General features: G+C 37.3%; 2 protein-coding genes across 2 annotated transcripts; one reads left to right on the forward strand and one right to left on the reverse strand.

Moving 5' to 3' along the window:
* Positions 1-271: 271 nt before the first annotated feature.
* On the forward strand, positions 272-4,515 carry fkbp11 (FKBP prolyl isomerase 11). Its single transcript, XM_052129774.1, has 6 exons — positions 272-691; positions 928-990; positions 2,852-2,939; positions 3,695-3,728; positions 3,931-4,001; positions 4,261-4,515. The coding sequence occupies exons 1-6, from the start codon at positions 578-580 to the stop codon at positions 4,467-4,469; spliced, it is 579 nt and encodes a 192-aa protein (XP_051985734.1). The 5' UTR covers positions 272-577; the 3' UTR covers positions 4,470-4,515.
* A 4,355-nt stretch (positions 4,516-8,870) lies between these two features.
* On the reverse strand, positions 8,871-19,228 carry ccdc65 (coiled-coil domain containing 65). The gene is made up of 9 exons (XM_052129756.1): positions 19,191-19,228; positions 16,900-17,078; positions 15,394-15,561; positions 15,081-15,250; positions 14,126-14,264; positions 12,903-13,100; positions 12,501-12,710; positions 9,519-9,671; positions 8,871-9,221 (listed from the first exon to the last, which is right to left on the reverse strand). The coding sequence occupies exons 2-9, from the start codon at positions 17,044-17,046 to the stop codon at positions 8,928-8,930; spliced, it is 1,479 nt and encodes a 492-aa protein (XP_051985716.1). The 5' UTR covers positions 17,047-17,078; positions 19,191-19,228; the 3' UTR covers positions 8,871-8,927.
* Between the last annotated feature and the right edge of the window lie 560 nt (positions 19,229-19,788).

Here is a 19,788-nt window from a genome sequence, read left to right on the forward strand (position 1 = left end):
ATAAATATAAGTCAATTTCCTTCACACTGCTTACATGAGATTTATAACAAGTTTAGAACAGGCGATATTGGTTTACTATTAACATGTAATTACATTCCTCATTACTTAAGGTCTATTCCTAGGTCATGAACGATGTTTTAAATATCTGTAAATGAGTTAAAAGAGGTAAATCAATTACTGTATGTTGCAAGTGTTTTTCTTAATCGAATCCGATCTCTCAAGCTCCGAATGTCGTGCGCTAACTAGTGGTGAAGATCTCCAACAGCAGCTACAGGCCATTGGGAGAGACTTCTGGGATGCTGGCGGAATGTGAGGCGGGGATTCCAGTGACCCAGGTGTTGGTCCAGTGTTCGAGGGTCGTGTAACCCGTCCGTTATCTCTTCTTTGCTATATTAACTAAAGCTATAATCAGTTTTAACTGGCGTCTCGGCTTGAGGGGCTTACATTTAGCTTTCGAGTATTCATTGCTTCCCTTAACGCTGCATGCAGCAGTGTGGAGACTCTCTTGACGGAAGTGAGTCTGTTAGAGTAGTTTGTCCTTTCTGTGGTTATTATTAGTGCTATAACGTGAGACACAATGGGGATTCGGACGAGCATCGGTTTGATTTGTCTCGTAGCATTTGCAATTGTGGCAGCCGAGAACGAAGAAAGCCAAGAAAGTGTGATCGAACAGTTGGTTGTGGAGACATTGGTAAGTTGTCAAGTTTTACTACTTTTGGCTAGAGTGACTACTACTACTACTACTACTACAGTCCACGTAGCTGCATACTGCATGCATTTTTCACACATTTATAATAACACAAATCACATTGGGCATATTTACAGTGTCGCGTCGTATTTGATACAATATGCGCATTTCATCTCCTTTGATGTACGATGATTGTTCTGTATTATCTCTGATTAATATGCCGTTTGACCATTTTATAGGTGATGCCGGACACATGCACGATTACATCAACGATGGGAGACACCCTTCAAATCCACTACACGGTAATACATAAAACGCGCCTTTAAATATTTTTTTCCTCGCACAAATTATGTTATTACATTGTGTGAATATGTGACTCTTCAGCCATTTTTGCACATTAAATCGACTCTCAGCGATGTGGCAGACTCAATCTGACATCTGGACACGTCAGACATGATAGAAAATAGAGTGTATGCTCCTCGATGTGTGTAAAAGAAGACACGGCTTTCCGGGAGATTTAACATCTGCTTTTAAAGTACAAATAACACGAAAGTGCATCACTGAGTCAATTCTTTGTTTGGTAAGGCAGTTCATTTAAATGGTGGTTTAGTTTTAAGCGAAACCAAATGTTGTACTGTCACTGGAGGAGGCGGAGCAACACGTCAGCAGTTGAGTCAGTCGCGGACACGAGCAGCTGCAGAAAGAATACACGAGGAAACGCGTGGGCGCGCATGCTAGTTTGTGTGTAGCAAAGTTTTTTTTAAATATTCACTAAAAAGTGGTAACAGCTATATCTACCTGATCTGACACTTACAATTAATTTTGTTGATGTTACCTTATGGATTCAGTTATGTTAATATCTTTGACTCGAACAAAACCAGTTCATTTAGATGACAAGAAATATATATATATTTTTTTTACAGAAAATGTTTTGTCAGGTAACCAATAAAGCACTAATGTGCTATAAATTGTGACATCTTAATTAGTTTAAACAGTTTTTTGTTGTTGTGTTTTTTTTAAATTTTATTTATAAATTTTTTTTTATTTAATTACCTGACAAATTAGGTTTCACCAAACGAAAGTAATCCTTGAGGTAACAATTGCAGGTTACCTCTTTTGAGTGTATTTAGTCACTTGCACAAAGTTCTCCATTAAAAACTGAACATTTTAATTTTGTTAGTGATCCAAAATGAAGTACATCATGTAATTAATAATGTCGTTACACTGTAAAAGAGGTGACCTGCCATTGTTACTGTATCAAGCAATTTCTACCTGATCTAACCCTTAAAAATAGTTTGTTGGTGTAATCTGAAGGATTTAGGTTTATTCAGACATGTTAAGTAATACTTCACTTAAGCCAGTTCATTTAGATTTTACCACATAAAGCACATTTTTAGGTTATAGTAATTGTTCACCCAAAAATGAAAATTCTCTCATCATTTACTCTCCCTCATGCCATCCCAGAAGTGCTTTTTCTTTTTTTCTTCTGCTGAACACAAAGATTTTTAGAAAAATATCTCCGCTCTGTAGGTCCATACAATGAAAGTGAATGGTGGCCAGAACTTTGAAGGTCCAAAAAGCATATAGAGGCAGAATAAAAGAATCCATAGGACTTCTGTGGTTTAATCCATGTCTTCAGAAGTGATATAATAGTTGTGGGTGAGAAACAGATCAATAGTTAAGTCCTTTTTTACCATAAATATCCACTTTCATATTCACTTTCTTCTTCTTTTATTTTTGCCATTTCACATTGTTTGTGCATATTGCCACCTACTGGGCAGGGTGGAGAATTTATAGTAAAAAAAAGGACTTAAATATGTATCTGTTTCTTACCAAAACCTATCATATTGCTTGTGAAGGTATAGATTTAACCACTGGAGTCGTATGGATTACTTTTATGCTCCCTTTGTATGCTTTTTAAAGCTTAAACATTTTGATATCCATTCACTTGCATTGTATAGACCAAAAGAGCCGAGATATACTTCTAAAAATCTTTGTTTGTGTTCAGCTGAAAAAATAGTGAGTCGTACACTTCAGAGATGGCAAGAGGGTCAGTAAATGATGAGAGAATGTTCCTATTTGGGTGTTACTGCATCTAACCTGTAATGCGTTTGGATTTGAAATTTCCACAGAATTTATTTCTCTCTTTTGGGTGCTCAACAGGGTCGATTAATGGACGGGAAGGTGATTGACACCTCTCTGTCTCGTGAGCCTCTGGTCGTAGAGCTGGGGAAGAGGTCTGTCATCACAGGTATGGGGCTCAGTCACTAAAATGGAACCAGTGCAGCTTCAGGTTTATTTACCACTGACCCAACTGGCCCCAATATGAACCCTATCCTATATTACTAGGAATAGTTCACCCAAAAATGATCATTCTGTTATTATTTTCTCACCTCAATGTCGCTCCAAACGTGTTTGACTTTCTTCAGCAGAACACAAAAGGAAGTAGTCCATGCAACTTGTGCATTGAATTCCAAGTTTCTGAAGGCAACAGACCATAATTTAAGGTGTTATACACTTGTGAAATCATACAAAATTCAATAAACAGTGCTGAAATCCAATATGGCAGCTACGTTGATAACATCAAATCTTATTTGTTCTTATGTGTCTTGTGAATAAATTCCTTGTTGGACCCTCATTTGTTGGATCTCTGGATTTCAGCACTGTTTATGGACTTTATTAATGATTCGATTTTATTTGAGAGCGAATAACACATTCATTTATGGTCTAGTCATCATACAAAGCAATTGTATGCCTACAGATGACTTGGTATATGACACACAAGCTACCTGGAATTACCTTTATGACACTTTGGTATGTTTTATTAAGTGTTTAAAAAGATTGATATACCATGCACCAGAGTTTGGGTCATCTGTTTTTTGGGCCATGTTTTCATTTTAGATGTTTATCTCGTTATAACAATGTTATAAACTGTAATAATTAACTATTCAAACAATTAAACAAAATACATATTTAAAACATTTTTTATTATTATTTATTTTGCAGGCCTAGAGCAAGCCCTGGTTGGAGTATGTGAAGGGTAAGTTGAAGTGAATGTCTTCCCTTTCAGAATGCACAATTGTGGCAATGTATGTAGGCAGAGATGAAAGCACATATTTTGGAAAATACTGAATGTTCAAGACCACTTACAGCAAATATCTTTTGGGGAGGTGTCTAAATCACTCAATTGAAAGGCCTTTTTTTCAGTCTCTTCTGTCTTTTCTACTTATGCTTTTGCCCAGACAAAAAATCAAGGCCATGATTCCGGCTCATCTAGCATATGGAAAGAGAGGATACCCTCCAACCATTCCAGGTACCATGGCAACACACTTAAAAGTGAATCAAAAGCACTATATGTGCAGTTAGGTGAAAACATTTAAAGAGCACATTGTGTTACAGTACTAATAATCTGCATATGCCAAAGAAATCCATACACTAATTAATCATCATCATAAGTAGCAACATTGAAAAGATTACAGTTTTTTGTCGGTAAATGATTGTAGTTATTAAAAGCTTGGTGTAACAATCACATTCCATGTGATTATTTATATTTTATCTCTCTTTCCCCATAGGAGACAGTTCACTAGAGTTTGAGGTGGAAGTGATCTCTCTGTCCCAGCAAACCCCCTGGCAGAAGTTGGTTAATGATGTTCTTCCCCTGGTGTGTTTGGCACTGGTTCCAACTCTACTGGGCTTGGTGGGCCTCTACCTCTACAACAAAGCAAATGCACAACCTCAAGGAAAGAAGAAGAGCAAAGACAAGAAAAGCAAGAAGAAATGAGATCAAAGCCAAAAATAATAAACTATTTAAATAAAAAATGATAAAAACTCCAGGCGTGGGTCTGTTTTCCTTGTTTTGTGTTTTTTAAAGACATTAAGTCTTTGACTATAATACAAATATATAAAAACACTCTGACATTTAACAGATGTGCTAGCTCTTCAACTTGCATTAAACGATAATGTCACAGAAAGTCTTTGGGGACTTAAAAGGTGCAATATGTAATATATTTACTGTACTAAAGCATAAAATTATCATATATGTTATCAGAGATTTAGGAAACATGCTAAATTGAAATTCTGGCTTCTCTGAAAACTGCAGCCAGTATATTCTACTTTGAATGACTTTACTTCGGTTCCGGGCTGGTATTTCAGTTTGTGTTTTGGCCTGTGTGGGACTGCCCATTTCCCAATAGTATTTTGACACCCCTGGTTACAATTATATTACGTTGTATGCATTAGCTGAACAACTTACAGTGTGAGGCTCGTCGCTTGCCATTGTCAGTTTGCTCATTCCTGTTGCGTGTCCTCAACCTGGCAACTTGTTTGAGCTTCGAGTCTGGGGAGGAGGGGGTGGTGGAGACATCTCTCTCCAATATTTAGAATTTGGACTGCAGTACCCATTATAAACGCTTGATGTAAATGTTACATATTGCTCCTTTAAGCTGTACTTAAAAATGTATGCATTAGATAACAAACAAAATATCAGCATTTTATGCCTCAAATGGCAGTGTTTATAAGCTGAATCCTGCATACGAATATTAGTAGCATTAAGTCATGAAACACAGCTCAACATCAGTGTCAACATCCCCTTTTTCTCCCAATTTGGCAGGCCCAATTCCCAATGTACTTTTAAGTCTTCGTGGTCGTCTCAATCCCGGTGGCAGAGGACGAATCCCAGCTGCCTCCGCGTCTGAGACTGTCAACACGCTCATCTTATCATGTGGCTTGTTGAACGCATTGCCATGGACATAGCGCGTGTGGAGGCTTCACAGCATCCTCGCTCAAATCACCACGTGCACCACCGAGAACTAACCACATTATAGCAACCACGAGGGGGTTACCCCATGTGACTCTAACATCCCTAGCAACAGGGCCAATTTGGTTGCTTAGGAGACCTGGCTGGAGTCACTCAGCACACCCTGGATTCAAACTAGCGAACTCCAGGGGTGGTAGTCAGCGTATTTTTTACCACTTTTTACATTTTTTGACAGTGACACTATAGTACATTTCTCTGAGTCTCTGAGATTATAGATGCCTGAAGTGATTTGTAGATAATTATCAGCAATACAATGTGTCTCGCAGGTGAAAGGTCTTACAAAATCCAAAATTGTTTTTTTATTACAGCTCAGTATATACTAGATCTGCCAATGTAACACTGACTTTCCCTGTAGAGGGGAGAATGTATTGGCCTATACCTCAAGGTGAATAGTCCAGCATTGTAGAAAGCAGAGGAGAAGGATTAAAGGTCTTTAAGAGTCAGCAGATCTTTAGGATATTGTATATGTAAAGTAGTAATGTTTTACATGTACTGTATGAGAAATTGGGAGAATCTCACCTGTAAAGAACATGTGTTTTGTTACCCCAAAATCAAGGGAATGAAATAAGAAATTTTATTTTGCTTAAATTTCATAAGGCCTGTTTCAGGACCATTAATATTTTTTGTATTGTGAACTAATGAGAATCACCAATGAGAATAATGGGAATTACAAGAAAACATAGAGTCAAATTGAAGGAAATGTGCTTTAATGTGTAATGATGTTTCAGTGCAAAAAAATCTTAAAGAACCTCAAATTAGGGCCCTGCTAGCTCAGCGACTAAAGACGCTGACTACCACACCCGGAGAATTCAGGGCATGCAAAGTGACTCTAGACAGGTCTCTTAAGCAACCAAATTGTCCTGGTTGCTAGGGAGGGTGGATTCACATGGGGTAATCTCCTAATAGTCTCTATAACTTGGTTCAATTTCGGTGGGGCATGTGGTGAGTTGCTAGGTCTCTGCGCCAACGCCTCAACAAGCCACGTGATAAGATGTGCATGAATGAATGCTTGGTAGAGCTCATTTGTGTACAATAGGACACATTGTCTGGAAATTTCAGACTCATCTAAGTGGTTTCATTAGATTATGAGTTGTGAAATTCCTTGATAAATGACTACATTTATAACTAAATGGACTGTTTTATCATCCTGTTGCATAACAGCTCTCCTCAACAGGTTGTGTAACACAAATGCTCCAAAAAGCACATAAAGGTAGCATAAAAGTATTCTATAAGACTCTTGTGGTTTAATCAATGTCTTTTGAAGCAATCCAGTTGATTTTGGGTGGGAACAACCCAAAATGTAATGAAATTAAACTATAAACCTCGACATCTGCAGTCTCCTTGGCAATCATGATTTCAAGCTTGATTTCACTTCCTAGCGGCATCTAGCGCTCTGTGCATGCATCAGGCACTAGGAAGTGTAATCAAGATTTAAAATATGATCGTGACAAGAGACTGAAATGGCAAGATGTAAAGTAAAAAATGAGTTACGTTTTGGTCTGTTCCACTGGAGCCTTATCACTCAAAAAACAAACTCAACATAAAAAAATAACTAACAACTTTACTTAATTGAATTAAGTTACTTCTAATTAATTCAGTTCACTTTTAAAAATGGGTAAAACAGAACAGTATACATGAACAAAACTCAACCCATTTTTATCTTGCACAGAAATGCATAAAATAATACTTAGTTTCAACATTTGTTCCCTGAAAAGCATGCTTAGAAATTGAAATCCCCTTGCCAGTTTAATCAATGCTACAATACATATTCATGTAGACCTTACTCAAATAGATTAAGTAAACATATTTTTTACAAATGTAATTCAATTTAACATTATGAATTTAAGTTAAGACAAAATGTTCTAGAATTGTGTTGCTTTAGTTAATTTTAATTAAGTTAAGTGAACAGCCTTCAAAAATCCTTTTTTGAGTGTACTTTTATGCTACCATGATGTGCTTTTTGGAGCTTCAAAGTTTTGGACCCCATTCACTTGCATTATATGGACCTACAGAGCTGAGATATTCTTCTAAAATGCTTCATTTGTGCTGGAATGGCATGAGAGTGAGTAAATGATGAGAGAATTGTCATTTTTGGGAGAACTATTCCTTTAAGGGGTTTCTTGCAACACTTGTGGACCACTAATACACATTTGCTCCAGGTCAGTGTATTTGATAAGGTGATTAAAATGTGCAAAGAGGCTGTGTTGCTGATGGTGTTGTAACAAAGTACATCAAACCCTTTCCACAAAATCAATATCACTTCTGATTTCCAAGGCACAGAATGCAAACTGCTTTTGTTGTTTGTTGATTGAGAAATCTGGACTCATTGAAACAGAGGACTGGTAGATATATTTGAAGTGTTCACCGAGTGTACTTCCAACCTTATTGGCCAAATTCAGTCATTATATGACATTGCTATGATGAGCTCCTATTTTGAACCTTATTTTCAAAATCCTTTGTATTAAAGTCTAGTCTAGACCTAGTCTAACCCTTTCATATCTTTATATCATATTATACTATATTATATTATTTAAGTAAGTAATACTTTAATATACTGTATACTATAAAATAGTATATGAAAAAATGGTATCATTTAAAATTTATTTGCTAAATATTTAAAAACGTTTTATAAAACAAAAAACCCTACAGGTTATTTGGGAATTTTTGGCATGTTTGTCTTCAATGATTTGGCACCATCTTGCAGGAGATGATGGTAAACTCACCAGTTGTAAGGAAATGTTGTAACCTTTTGTAGTTATCTGAATTTCTGCTTAAACAACTCGTAATAAATCATAACCAACCTCGAAGAGAACCAAAAAAAAAAAAAGAATACAATTCTTAACACATTTGCACTACAAATGCCCCAGGTTTTTAGTTTGGATCATTATTTAGGTACTCGTGCACATATGTACATGTACAGTCACATTCAGGCTATGCTCTAGTTTGGTAACAACATGATAAGATATTCATTGTACAGTATTTGCAATCCATATTGGCCTGCTAGCAAATATTGTTTTATTCTCATCTATCTGACCAAGTGCTGTGTACTTTATTTTGAGTGAAAGTGTCTGCTAAAACACTAAATTTAATTTAAAATGTACATTTACATTTGTGCATTTGGCAGATGCATTTATCCAAAGCGACTTACAGAGCCCTTATTACAGGGACAATCCCCCTGGAGCAACCTGGAGTTAAGTGCCTTGCTCAAGGACACAATGGTGGTGGCTGTGGGGCTTGAACCAGCATCCTTCTGATTACCAGATTACCAGTGGTGGTGCTTAGACCACTACACCACCACCACTCATATGTACAGTTGTGTGGTTGGGAAGGATTACTGAAAAACAGACTGACCAATAGAATGCCTTAGTTAATTAAAATTTTATTTTCCTGTCAGATACCTTTTCATCACACAACTCACATGGATTATAGCCTTTGCTGCCCAAAATTAGCTGCTTCTTGGACCGCATAGCGTTTTTGCTCACGTCTCTCAGTAGCCGTTGAGACCTGAAGAGGAGGAGCTGACACCACCAGGAGGTTTTGTTGACGAATACTGTCATCAGAAACCCAAATTTCATCCAGGTACTGCTTCAGATAGATTCTCAATTGCTCGTTCTCCCGGGCCAAAAATGACTTCTCACGCATTAGACACAAACGGTCCAGCTGCACCTTGTTGAAACGCTGCCAGAGGTTGCTCAGAGGTGAATAGTCATGCATAAGCTGGGGGTCGAAGAGGAAGACAAAGGATTCAAAGACAAAGGTCAAGACAGAAGATATTTCGATTGAGTCTGGCAATGCCTAAATAGCTATAAACCATTAGTCTGTGTGGTATAAAGTAGATGATGCTGGAGAAAAGGAAAGTCATTTTAAAGGTAAGCAAGTTATTACAATTGAATGTAAGATTCCAAAAATCTTTGGCATGACCAGAATGATCGATGTATTAAGAAAGTAAACATGGTAACATTTTGATTTCACACCTGTGAGTGTGATTGTAATATGCAAATATGTGTTCCTTACCTGAACAAGTTTCTCAGATGGGGGCTCCATGGCATTGGCTTTCTCTCGACTCAGCTCCTCTGCACTTAATGATGATGTGTAGAAGGGCAGAACCTTCTCGTGCTCTGTCTCCATCTTACGGCACATCTCAGCGAGACGCATCAACTTTTCTCCCTATGGAAGTGAGGGAAATACAATTACTATCACTAAAATGGGTTTATTTATGTAACTACATCATTAAATATTTCATATACAATCAATAAACAACTAATCTGCAAGACAGTTGGAAGAAGATATTTCTGTTGTAGGATTGATGCAAGAAACAGTTTGAAGGAATTTTCGGAATTCTCCTTGTCAACTTTGGAAGTCGATAAAATGCAACATTATAGCCTATACCTTTTACTGTTGTGATACCTCAGTTAAAGCATGTACAAAATAGAATAGATTTAAAAAAATGTAGGTCATCATATCAGTTGTTGCCCATAATGTAAAAATAATGAGGAATGTCTGTACTAATGCAAGGTTTTAACTTTTTTTTTATTTTTTATTAAATACCCAATGAAATCAAAATGACACTTTTTCGCTTTGAGTTTATAGGTCCTTTTCCACCATCGGGCTGAACAGTTCTTATCGTAACACCATACCGTTCCGGTCCAGGCCAGCTGGCGCGGTTACAGTTTCTTTTTAAAGAGGTAAACATTGGACGGAGTGCGCTACGGAGGATGATCGCATATTCCAGTTGTTAGGACTGCTTTTCCTCCTGGTTTTACTCTGCTAGCAAACAACAAAGACATGAACCATGTCTCAAAAAGGAAAGTAAAGAGAAAAAGGTGAAAGGTTTACCATCATTTGCTGAGATACGAACATACAGAAAGTTAAGTTTCCAGACTAGCTAAAAAAGGACATTTATTGACAAAATATTATATAAGTATTATATGAAAATAGTATATAAGAATATATTGATGCATTTTCAGTTTATATGAGCTCGTAATCTCCTTCCCTGATGGAAAAGGCATTAAGAAAAATAAATGCAGGCTACAATACTATTACGATTATCATGATAATAAAACCATGATGATATACTAAACAAGCCATTCCACCAGCATGGCCAAGAACGGTTGAGTATGGTTAGCGAATGCTGAACCGATTGCATTAGTGTGGTAAAGTTAAAAAAGTTACAAAGTTACCCAGAAAAATAAATGTAAGTAGTTCTGCAATCTCAAATTACAGTACATCATGCAGTCCACTGTAATGTAGGTCAGTTAGGTTCACTTGCAGAATGTATACTGTATCTTACACATTTTTTGTTGTTGAAATATTTGCACAATGGATGCCACTGTTGAGCGTGGGAGATTTGGCTGCAGTCTCAGGCCAGACTCTCAAAGTTAGACCATAGTTATCACATGATAGATAATAGTAGCCCTTACTGTATCTCATCAGAGACTACAGTTCTTGGTATTCCCCTTATTGGTCTTCTACCACACACATGCACTCCTCTCCTTCCCCTGCCAACTTCTCTTTCTTGTTGATCCATGCTTGCAAAAGGAACCCTTCCAAAATGTTCTTTTGTAGAGATGGTAATGGCATATAAACACCTGGGTAGGTCTTCAGCTGTTTTTATTATTATTTATTTATTTATCTATCTTGATTGTGGATATATTTCAGTACACTATTATTAGAGAAACATAGCAAATTCTGTCAAATTTAGTTTTGTGTTAGGTTTTGTACTGAAGTTTAACAGTATTGAAAACAGTATGCAAACAAGTGCAACAAAAAAGCATGCGTTTCATGTTACATCCATTCAAAGAAGTAAGTGAAAGCACGCTGTTTTGCTCTCAGTAATGTTGTGCATGTGCATGTTCCAGCAGTAAAGACATTTGAAAAGCATAGAGCGTATTTAGCAATCAAAACAATGAACCTCATTTTATTGTGAGATCACTCACTAATTTTGACCAATAAAATGCTTTCTAGAATAAGAAAGCCCCTTACCCTTAAAACCACCTGCTAACTAGCATTAACAAGTAGCAAATCATGGTTCATGGCTGTGATGTAAGCTAAACTTCCTGTTTCAATTGTAAACCCATCAACAGAGGAAAGAAAACTCTGCTCATCAAGCCATTTCATGGCGTTTTTAAAGGAATATTCCGGAATCAATACAAGTTAAGCTCAATCGACAGCATGTGTGTCACAATGTTGATTACTACAAAAAAATAATTTAAACTCGTTGTTTTATTTACAAAACAAACATAATCAAGGTTACTTGATACAAGGTTCTGATCATCTGTATATTGTTAAATTACCCTGTTTGGAGTTTACACACCTGCTTATAGTGTCATACCTGTATTTGGATTACCTCACCTGTTTGTTTCACCCCTCATCCATTCCCTTTGTCAATAAACCCCGCTATTGAGTCCATCCCTCTGCCTCTAAGAGTTCTCTCTGTGACAGTTATAGTGAGACAATTAAAATGGAAGTGAATGGGGCCAATTTTTGGAAGGTTTAAAGGCAAAAATGTGAAGCCTCTAATTTTATAAAAGATCTCATATTAATTCTTTTAAAACTGAATTATTGGAGCAGTACAGCATTAGGTTGTCATGGCAACAAAGTTATACAATTGGAAATAACCGTGCACAGGTTAGTAAGCGATTCTATCACACAAAAATCACGTTAACCCGAATATTGTTTACACATTGTGGCTATAATTTTGGAAAGAGTGAGTATTTCAACGGTTGCAGATAGGCTCCATTCACTTCTGTTGTAAATGCCTCACTGGAACCCAGATTTTATTTATTTATTTTTTTTTTTAAAAGGAGGGGCAAGTCCAAATTAATTTTATTGGTAAAGGATTAACATTATATCACAAATGCTGGCAATTGAGCTTAAATTGTATTTAAACCAGAATATTCCATTAAGAACAATAGTGATATATGGTGGTGTGGGAAATGTTTATGCGTTTATGAATATGATTTGTGTTTATAGTGAATGTGGGTATAATAAACGCACCAGTGCTATGATCTCCTGTAGTTTTTTAGCAGCATCGCTGCTTTGAACAGTAAGTGTAGTGAGCTGCTGTCTCCAAAGTGTTTGGGCCATATTGAGCTGGGTTCTGAAATGTTGGACTTCCAGCGTAAACCCATCACGGACTGAACGAAGCTGCTGAGTTTCTTCAGTTTGACTGGAGCTCAGCTGAGAGCGCAGAGCTGTGATGGAGTCCTGTACACATCCACATCAGTGTTAGAAATTAACTTTTTTATGAAGGAGCAATATTTGCCTCTAGTGTTGATTTTCAGGGGCATTTTTGAATATCTATGAGGACATCTTACTTTGCTAACAATATAAATCTGAATCAATCTGTTGAAATCTGAACATTTATGACTGTAACCAATAAATCTTTTAAAGTCTGACCAGCAGTTTCTGAATGAGCTTTTTATGTGTGTCAATCTCTTTAGTGCTTTGTTCATCATTGATGTGCAGAGACTCTGTTGCGATGAAGTTGTTTTCAGTAGCCTTATGGTAGCTGTGTAAAGTCTGCTGCAAGTCTCGCCACAGCCCATCCACTTTCTCCTCCATCTGAGCTTGCACTGCTAGCTGATCCTCATTGTTCTACAGAAACAAAACATTATATTATTACACAGATTAATAAAGGTGCATGTTAACAGGGTTAACTGAAAGGAGGAGTCGAGAACCGGCTTGACAATATAAATAATATTTTAATAAGAAACTTAACCCAAAATACAAACACACAAAGGTGTTGGACAGCTGCCCGTAAATCTCTCTCTCCCTCGCACTGCAGCTTCCAGTTGGCCATTAGCCCTCTCTGAGGCATGATTAGCCTGATTAGGGGCCGGGTTTGCGGAATCACAACCCGGACCTGACCTCCGCCCTGCCACATTCTTACCTCGTTCTCTCAGGCCGGGGAGCCCCCGGCATGACGTACACCCCCACCTCCCTCTTTCCCTGGGGAGGGGCGTGCCTCCCGCACCGTCTGCCGGCAAGTCATCCCCGTCTACTTGGATGAGGGAGGAGACAAGTGGAGGTGTAGCATCTACATGCCGTAACGGTGATCGCGCCAAAATAACAAAACATTTTAAAAAGAGAGGGAAAGGCCAACACGGAGCAGCTGTGGATGAGAGAGAGGAGAGAAAAAAACCCACTTAATCGCCGGTCTCTAATATGCCATAGCTTGGTCCTCAACCACTCCTCCACCCTCTAATGGATGACAGCCACACCTCCCCGGATGGATCGGAGGCAGACCTCCGGCCCCTGGTGGACGGACACTCTTAATGGGTAATTTGTAGTGACCTAAAAATAGTGCAGAATCTTAAATATTTTTTATCCATTTTACATCCTAAGATTTCTTTGTTTAACACTATTCAAAATCCTAGTCTCCAGGTTTAATTTAGAGCGTGAATCCCAGATTTACAATGTGGACTTATGATGTGGACTATGTGTACATATACACATATTTTAGACTTTTTGTAATCTGTATTTTTGTAATTCATGTGCACAATCTATTTGCATTGTACTTGCTTCATCTCTCAATATAAACACAAATGATATCTGTGTTAACTTACTGTATTTTAGGAACTACGGTACTATGAGTTTTGTAAACACAATGAAGCCAGTACCTGTTTTTTTATTTGATTGCTAGTAGTCTGGTAGTCGCGTCTAGCCTCACTGTCCAGATCAGCATAGCTCTGCTCCATGGAAAACATCACATTCTCCAAATACGTACTTTCCTGCTGCTGCTGTGAAAGAATCTGGTCTCTGAAATATAAAACACATAACACACACACACTGGTGATACTGAACAGATATCAAATTAGCAAAAGCATTATAAACAAACAAACCACAAACAAAGTGATTCCCACTAACACCTGAATTCATTAAAGGAGTAGTTCCCCCAAAATTTAAATTCTCTCATCATTTACTCACCCTCATACCATCCTAGATGTGTTCGATTTCTATTTTTCTGCAGAACACAAACAAAGATTTTTAGAAGAATATCTCAGCTCTGTAGGTCCTTACAATGCAAGTGAATGGGTACCAACATTTTAAATATCAAAAAAGCACATAAAGTCATCATAAAGGTAATCCATATGACATCAGTGGTTAAATCTATCTTCAATATAATAAGTGTGGATGAGAAACAGATAGGTAAGAATATTTGGTATCAATCTTAACTTTCACATTCTTCTTCTTTTGTTTTTGTCAATATGCATTCTTCATGCATATTGCCACCTACTGAGCAAGGAGGAGAATTAATAGACTTATATATTGATATGTTTCTCACCCACAAACCTATTATATTGCTTCTGACATGGATTGAACCACTAGAGGCTTTTGGATTACTTTTACGCTGACTTAATGTACTTTTTTGAATGTATTGGTACTCATTCGCTTGCATTGTATGGAGCTACAGAGCTGAGACACTTTAAAAAAATCTTTGTTTGTGTTCTGCAGAAGAAAGAAAGTCATACACATTTGGGATAGCATGAGGTTGAGTAAATGATGAGAGAATTAAAATTTTTGGGTGAAATATCCCATTAAGATATGTTAACAGGCTTATTTACGTATGTGTACCTCTCAGTGTTAAACTCTGAGCTAAGTTCGTCTAGACGGTTGTTGAAGTCTAGCTCTAGTTCTGCCAGCCAAAGCCTATGAATCTCTAATAGACAGTCAATGTTCTGCAAATGAGAATTGTGCAACAGCTCCGACTGTTGCTCCCTCTCAGACAGATCAACCACCAAACTCTGTGTAAAACACACACACACACACACACAAACATATTTTGTTACTCCCAGACTCTGAACTAGAAGCTATGGCATTTTGACATTTGAAGTGAGAGTCTATATATACTTATATTAGATCATTTTGTTTTTAATAATGTTGTCACCTTAATGAAGTTGTCTTTATGGTCAAGGACTCTCTCAAAGGTCTGAGAGAGCACTGCCATGTCATTGCGCAACTCTGCAGTCTTCATCTGCATCATAACAGCACGCCACTGCTGCTGCAGCTTGTGCAGATTCAGTGCGCTGTTCCTCTCTTCTTTCTGCAACTTATCCTACAAAGACAACCAATTTCTTTGAATTTGTAACATACATTTTTTTTATTATTAGTGAACACCATTGCCTGGGAAATAATGCTCAGGATGTGGCTTAAAGGAATGATTCACTGAATAAAAATAATAATAATAATTTACTCTCCCTCATGTCATTCCAAACCCATGTAATCTTCTTTCTTCTGTGGAACACAAACAGACTGATCTCACAGTGAAATCGGGAAAAGTAAGTTGACTTTTTTATCGCTAAAATCACTCTGTGCTTACTGAAATTCGCAACACTGCCCCCAGTAGCCAGAGCGGTAAGTATTGTTGGGCGTATTGGCAAGTGTGAGCATCATTTTTTGGGTATAATGTCCATGGATGGGCACCAAAAGCAAGTTGTTTTCTGCTGTACAGGCTGTTATTCAGTGAAGAGGAATGCATATTTTAAAACTGTACCCCTCAACTCAAACCCCAAACCTAAACCTAACCATCAGTGGAGTAAAAATATAATGTTAGGGAGAAAAATGCAACCTCTGTATTGCTCTCATCACTGTTAATGCAAATGCAATTACTTCCTGGTTTCAATGGTGAGTTTTGAACCCAGGTCTTCAATGCTGCTGCCGCAATGTGCTTCCAGTCACGCCACAGGGGAAGGCAAACATGTTTGAGCTGATGCAAAATTGTCTTGTCAGTGAGTCAGCATAATGTGGCCAATCCTAGGGTACTGGAAGTCTCAGAAACAACTTTTTTTTTTACATACATGAAAAGCGGATAAGGACAGGGGCTGTCAAGCTCCAAAATTGTAAAAAATAAATCATCATAAAAGTTACATAAAAGTGGTCCAAATGACTTATGAAGTTAAAATTTCAAGTAGGTATAGCTTCAGACCTCCAAATGGAAAAGAAGGGGGTTGCACCTTCTTCAAAACGGGCTGTTACTTTCACACAGTTAGGGTTAGACAAAGGTTTAGGTTAGGAGCTCCTGCCCATTTTTGGAGCTTTGCCTGTAGCTATATCCTTCTCTAAAATGTAGGTCGTTTTCTCACACAAAGCTATCAATTGACTATAGAAAAGACCATTTTAATACTTATTTGATAGCTCAAGGCCTCATTAACTTTAATTAGGCCCCTATATGGAAAAGAGTGGACAGGATATTTTTCTAAAATCACCTTTTGTGTTCCATGGAAGAGAGTCATATGTGTTTGGAACAATTTTCAATAAGTAAATAATGACCAAATACATTTTATTTTTTTTTGTGGACTATTCCTTTAATCTGTGCATCTACATTCAAAGTCTACATATAAGTCCAAACTAAATATCTGATATCAATTAAATAAATCAAAAAGCATGAATGCACCTTGAGAAACTGTGTAAGCATATCCTCTTTTCTCTTGGCCATATCCTCATCAGCTTGAGCTTTCTGCTGTATGTACAGAAGTCTCTCCTCCTCCGTCATCCCTGCATGTTTCCCACCTCCTACTTTCCTCCCTGCTTTTTTAGGCATAATTTCTGTAATTCTATTCAAATTGAAAAGTCCTGAAAACAGAAGATGCATTTCGTTAATACATTTAGTCAGAGATTGATGACCAAGTCATCATGGTCCATTTCATTGATCCATAGTTTTGTTGCAAACGATTTACTGTATGATTGTACAGAACGTATGAAATGAAATAGATACTTGGGGGGAAAAAACATGAAAACTTATGTTGAATATGTTTGCCATTTAAATATCTGAGAAGATATATCTCAACTGGTTCTTATTTGCATTATGTATGTTAATTAATTAATTAATTGAAAGTTATATTAGTTGTCAGCAAAAGAGGGAGCTGTGTCTGCAAATTGTCCCTAAAGCTGAAGTGTATATCTTTTCTGTGATAAAACTCTTTGTCCTATCCCATTCATAGGTACATTTTCTCGAAAACTGTAAGCACTGAGTTTCTGTGGCGCTATGAAAATTGCTCTGTTTGTTTTGAGAGACCAGCTTAGACCCGCCCCAACAATGTTTCTCAGCCAGTGGAGAGAGTTGGGGGTGGGTCTATCTTTTTATTTGACCAATGGCAGACGGGGGGCATATTCAGAAAGCTGTTTTGAAGTTTATTTTGCAATTCTGTTTGGTGGCACTAGAACTTACTTCAGCTTTAAATTCTTTGGCTAGAAAATATCTTAATTAATGAGCTCAAGTAAAATCTTCTGTTGGAGCATAAGTTTAAAACACACCTGCAGTGTGCACAAACACAAATCAATTGTTCCTATTTAGACCTGGGTCAGATTTATCATCCTCAGTTAGAATGCTAAGATGAAGTGTCATTTCAGAGATATTTAGCGATATTTTGGATTTTCTTTAAGATGGTTATTGGGGTGTTTTAACCCCAGTACACTGTATTATTTATTATATTGACTTGAAATAAGTTTCTAACATGTTCGTAACTCAGATTACAGCAATAATGCAAATTATGAACCTTTTTATTTTTGAGAATGTTTCAAATTGTTTAAAAATTAAGTTAATATGGGGGCCTAGGTAGCTCAGCGAGTATTGACGCTGACTACCACCCCTGGAGTCACGAGTTTGAATCCAAGGCGTGCTGAGTGACTAAAGCCAGGTCTCCTAAGCAACCAAATTGGCCCAGTTAAAAGGTAGGGTTGAGTCACATGGGGTAACCTCCTCGTGGTCGTGATTAGTGGTTCTCGCTCTCAATAGTGCGTGTGGTAAGTTGTGCGTGGATCATGGAGAGTAGCATGAGTCTCCACATGCTGTGAGTCTCCGTGGTGTCATGCACAGCGAGCCACGTGATAAGATGCGTGGATTAACTGTCTCAGACATGGAGGCAACTGAGCCTTGTCCTCAGCCACCCGGATTGAGGTGAGTAACTGCGCCACCACAAGGACCTACTAAGTAGTGGGAATAGGACATTCCAAATTGGGGAGAAAAAGGAATTAAATATATATATATATATATATATATATATATATATATATATATATATATATATATAAAAATAAGTTAATATAAATCACTATACAATTGGTTATCAAAATATATAACTTGTTAAAACACTTGCATCCTTCAGCTATTAATGATTTGTAATCTTTATACTAATCTAAAACACAAGCTGCAGATAAACACTCATGATCTTTGTAACCTGTTGTCAATGCTGATAATAAATTACAATAAACAAAAATAACACATTAAATAAAAACATTTGCAACGTGGGCTTAATTGATATGAATTGAGTAGCGATTCATTGAGATTCAAATTTAGTATGTTCATAATCTTTTAACACAGAAGTGCTTTAGGATTCAGAATAATAATGAAAAAAAAACAATACATGTGTCATATAAGTGACTGAGCTGCTTCTTTAACAAAAGTCAGTGACCCAAACCAACATCAGCCCACACAGGTGCTGCAGGCACAGTCGTAAACACTGTCAATGTCCAATGAATTTAAAGGTCAAGAATGACCTTCGTCCATAAGTTATTTCCCCGTACAGCTATTTGATAAATAGTTTTAATGCAGTAAGCGGAAGAACAAGCTTACATGTAAAGATACACAAAAACGACACGTATAATTGTACTTTTTACACTAATGTTGGGAGAAATGTGAAATGTTGTTAAAAAGGCAACTAGTACCATTATTTAGGTTTATCCTACCTTCTGATGTTGGCCGTGACTCGTTTCTGTTGATCGTTACCTAGCAGCCAAAAGGCGGCTGTACTACCACATGTGTCCATTAGGGGCGTTGCTCTTTTAACAAGTGAAGGTTACCATAGACACAACAAAAGCTGTCGTTGTGTTATTAACCCTTAAATGCACGACTGTTTCGTCAAACATGATAAAATACTCAGGTCTTTAGCGAACTGACACAAAATCTACAAAATGCCCAGATAGTGCCAACATTTCAAAACGGTTTCAAGACAATAAGAAAATAGTAGAACAGAAAATATTCTGATATATTTGGATGTATAATTTTTCATATAAAGAGATGATGCAACAAACATGGAACAGGATTCATTACTTCCACATAAAAATTGAATGAGACTCTGGCTGGCAAACACATTTTAGGCTACACATTGGACATAAGCCACTCACACACACACACACACACACACACACACACACACACACACACACACACACACACACACACACACACACACACACACACACACACACACACACACATGTTGTGTTTCCATGTTTTATGGGGACTTTCCATAGACATAATGGTTTTTATACTGTACAAATTTTA

Source organism: Xyrauchen texanus, chromosome 7 (genome assembly GCF_025860055.1).
Source record: "Xyrauchen texanus isolate HMW12.3.18 chromosome 7, RBS_HiC_50CHRs, whole genome shotgun sequence".
NCBI lineage: Eukaryota > Metazoa > Chordata > Actinopteri > Cypriniformes > Catostomidae > Xyrauchen > Xyrauchen texanus.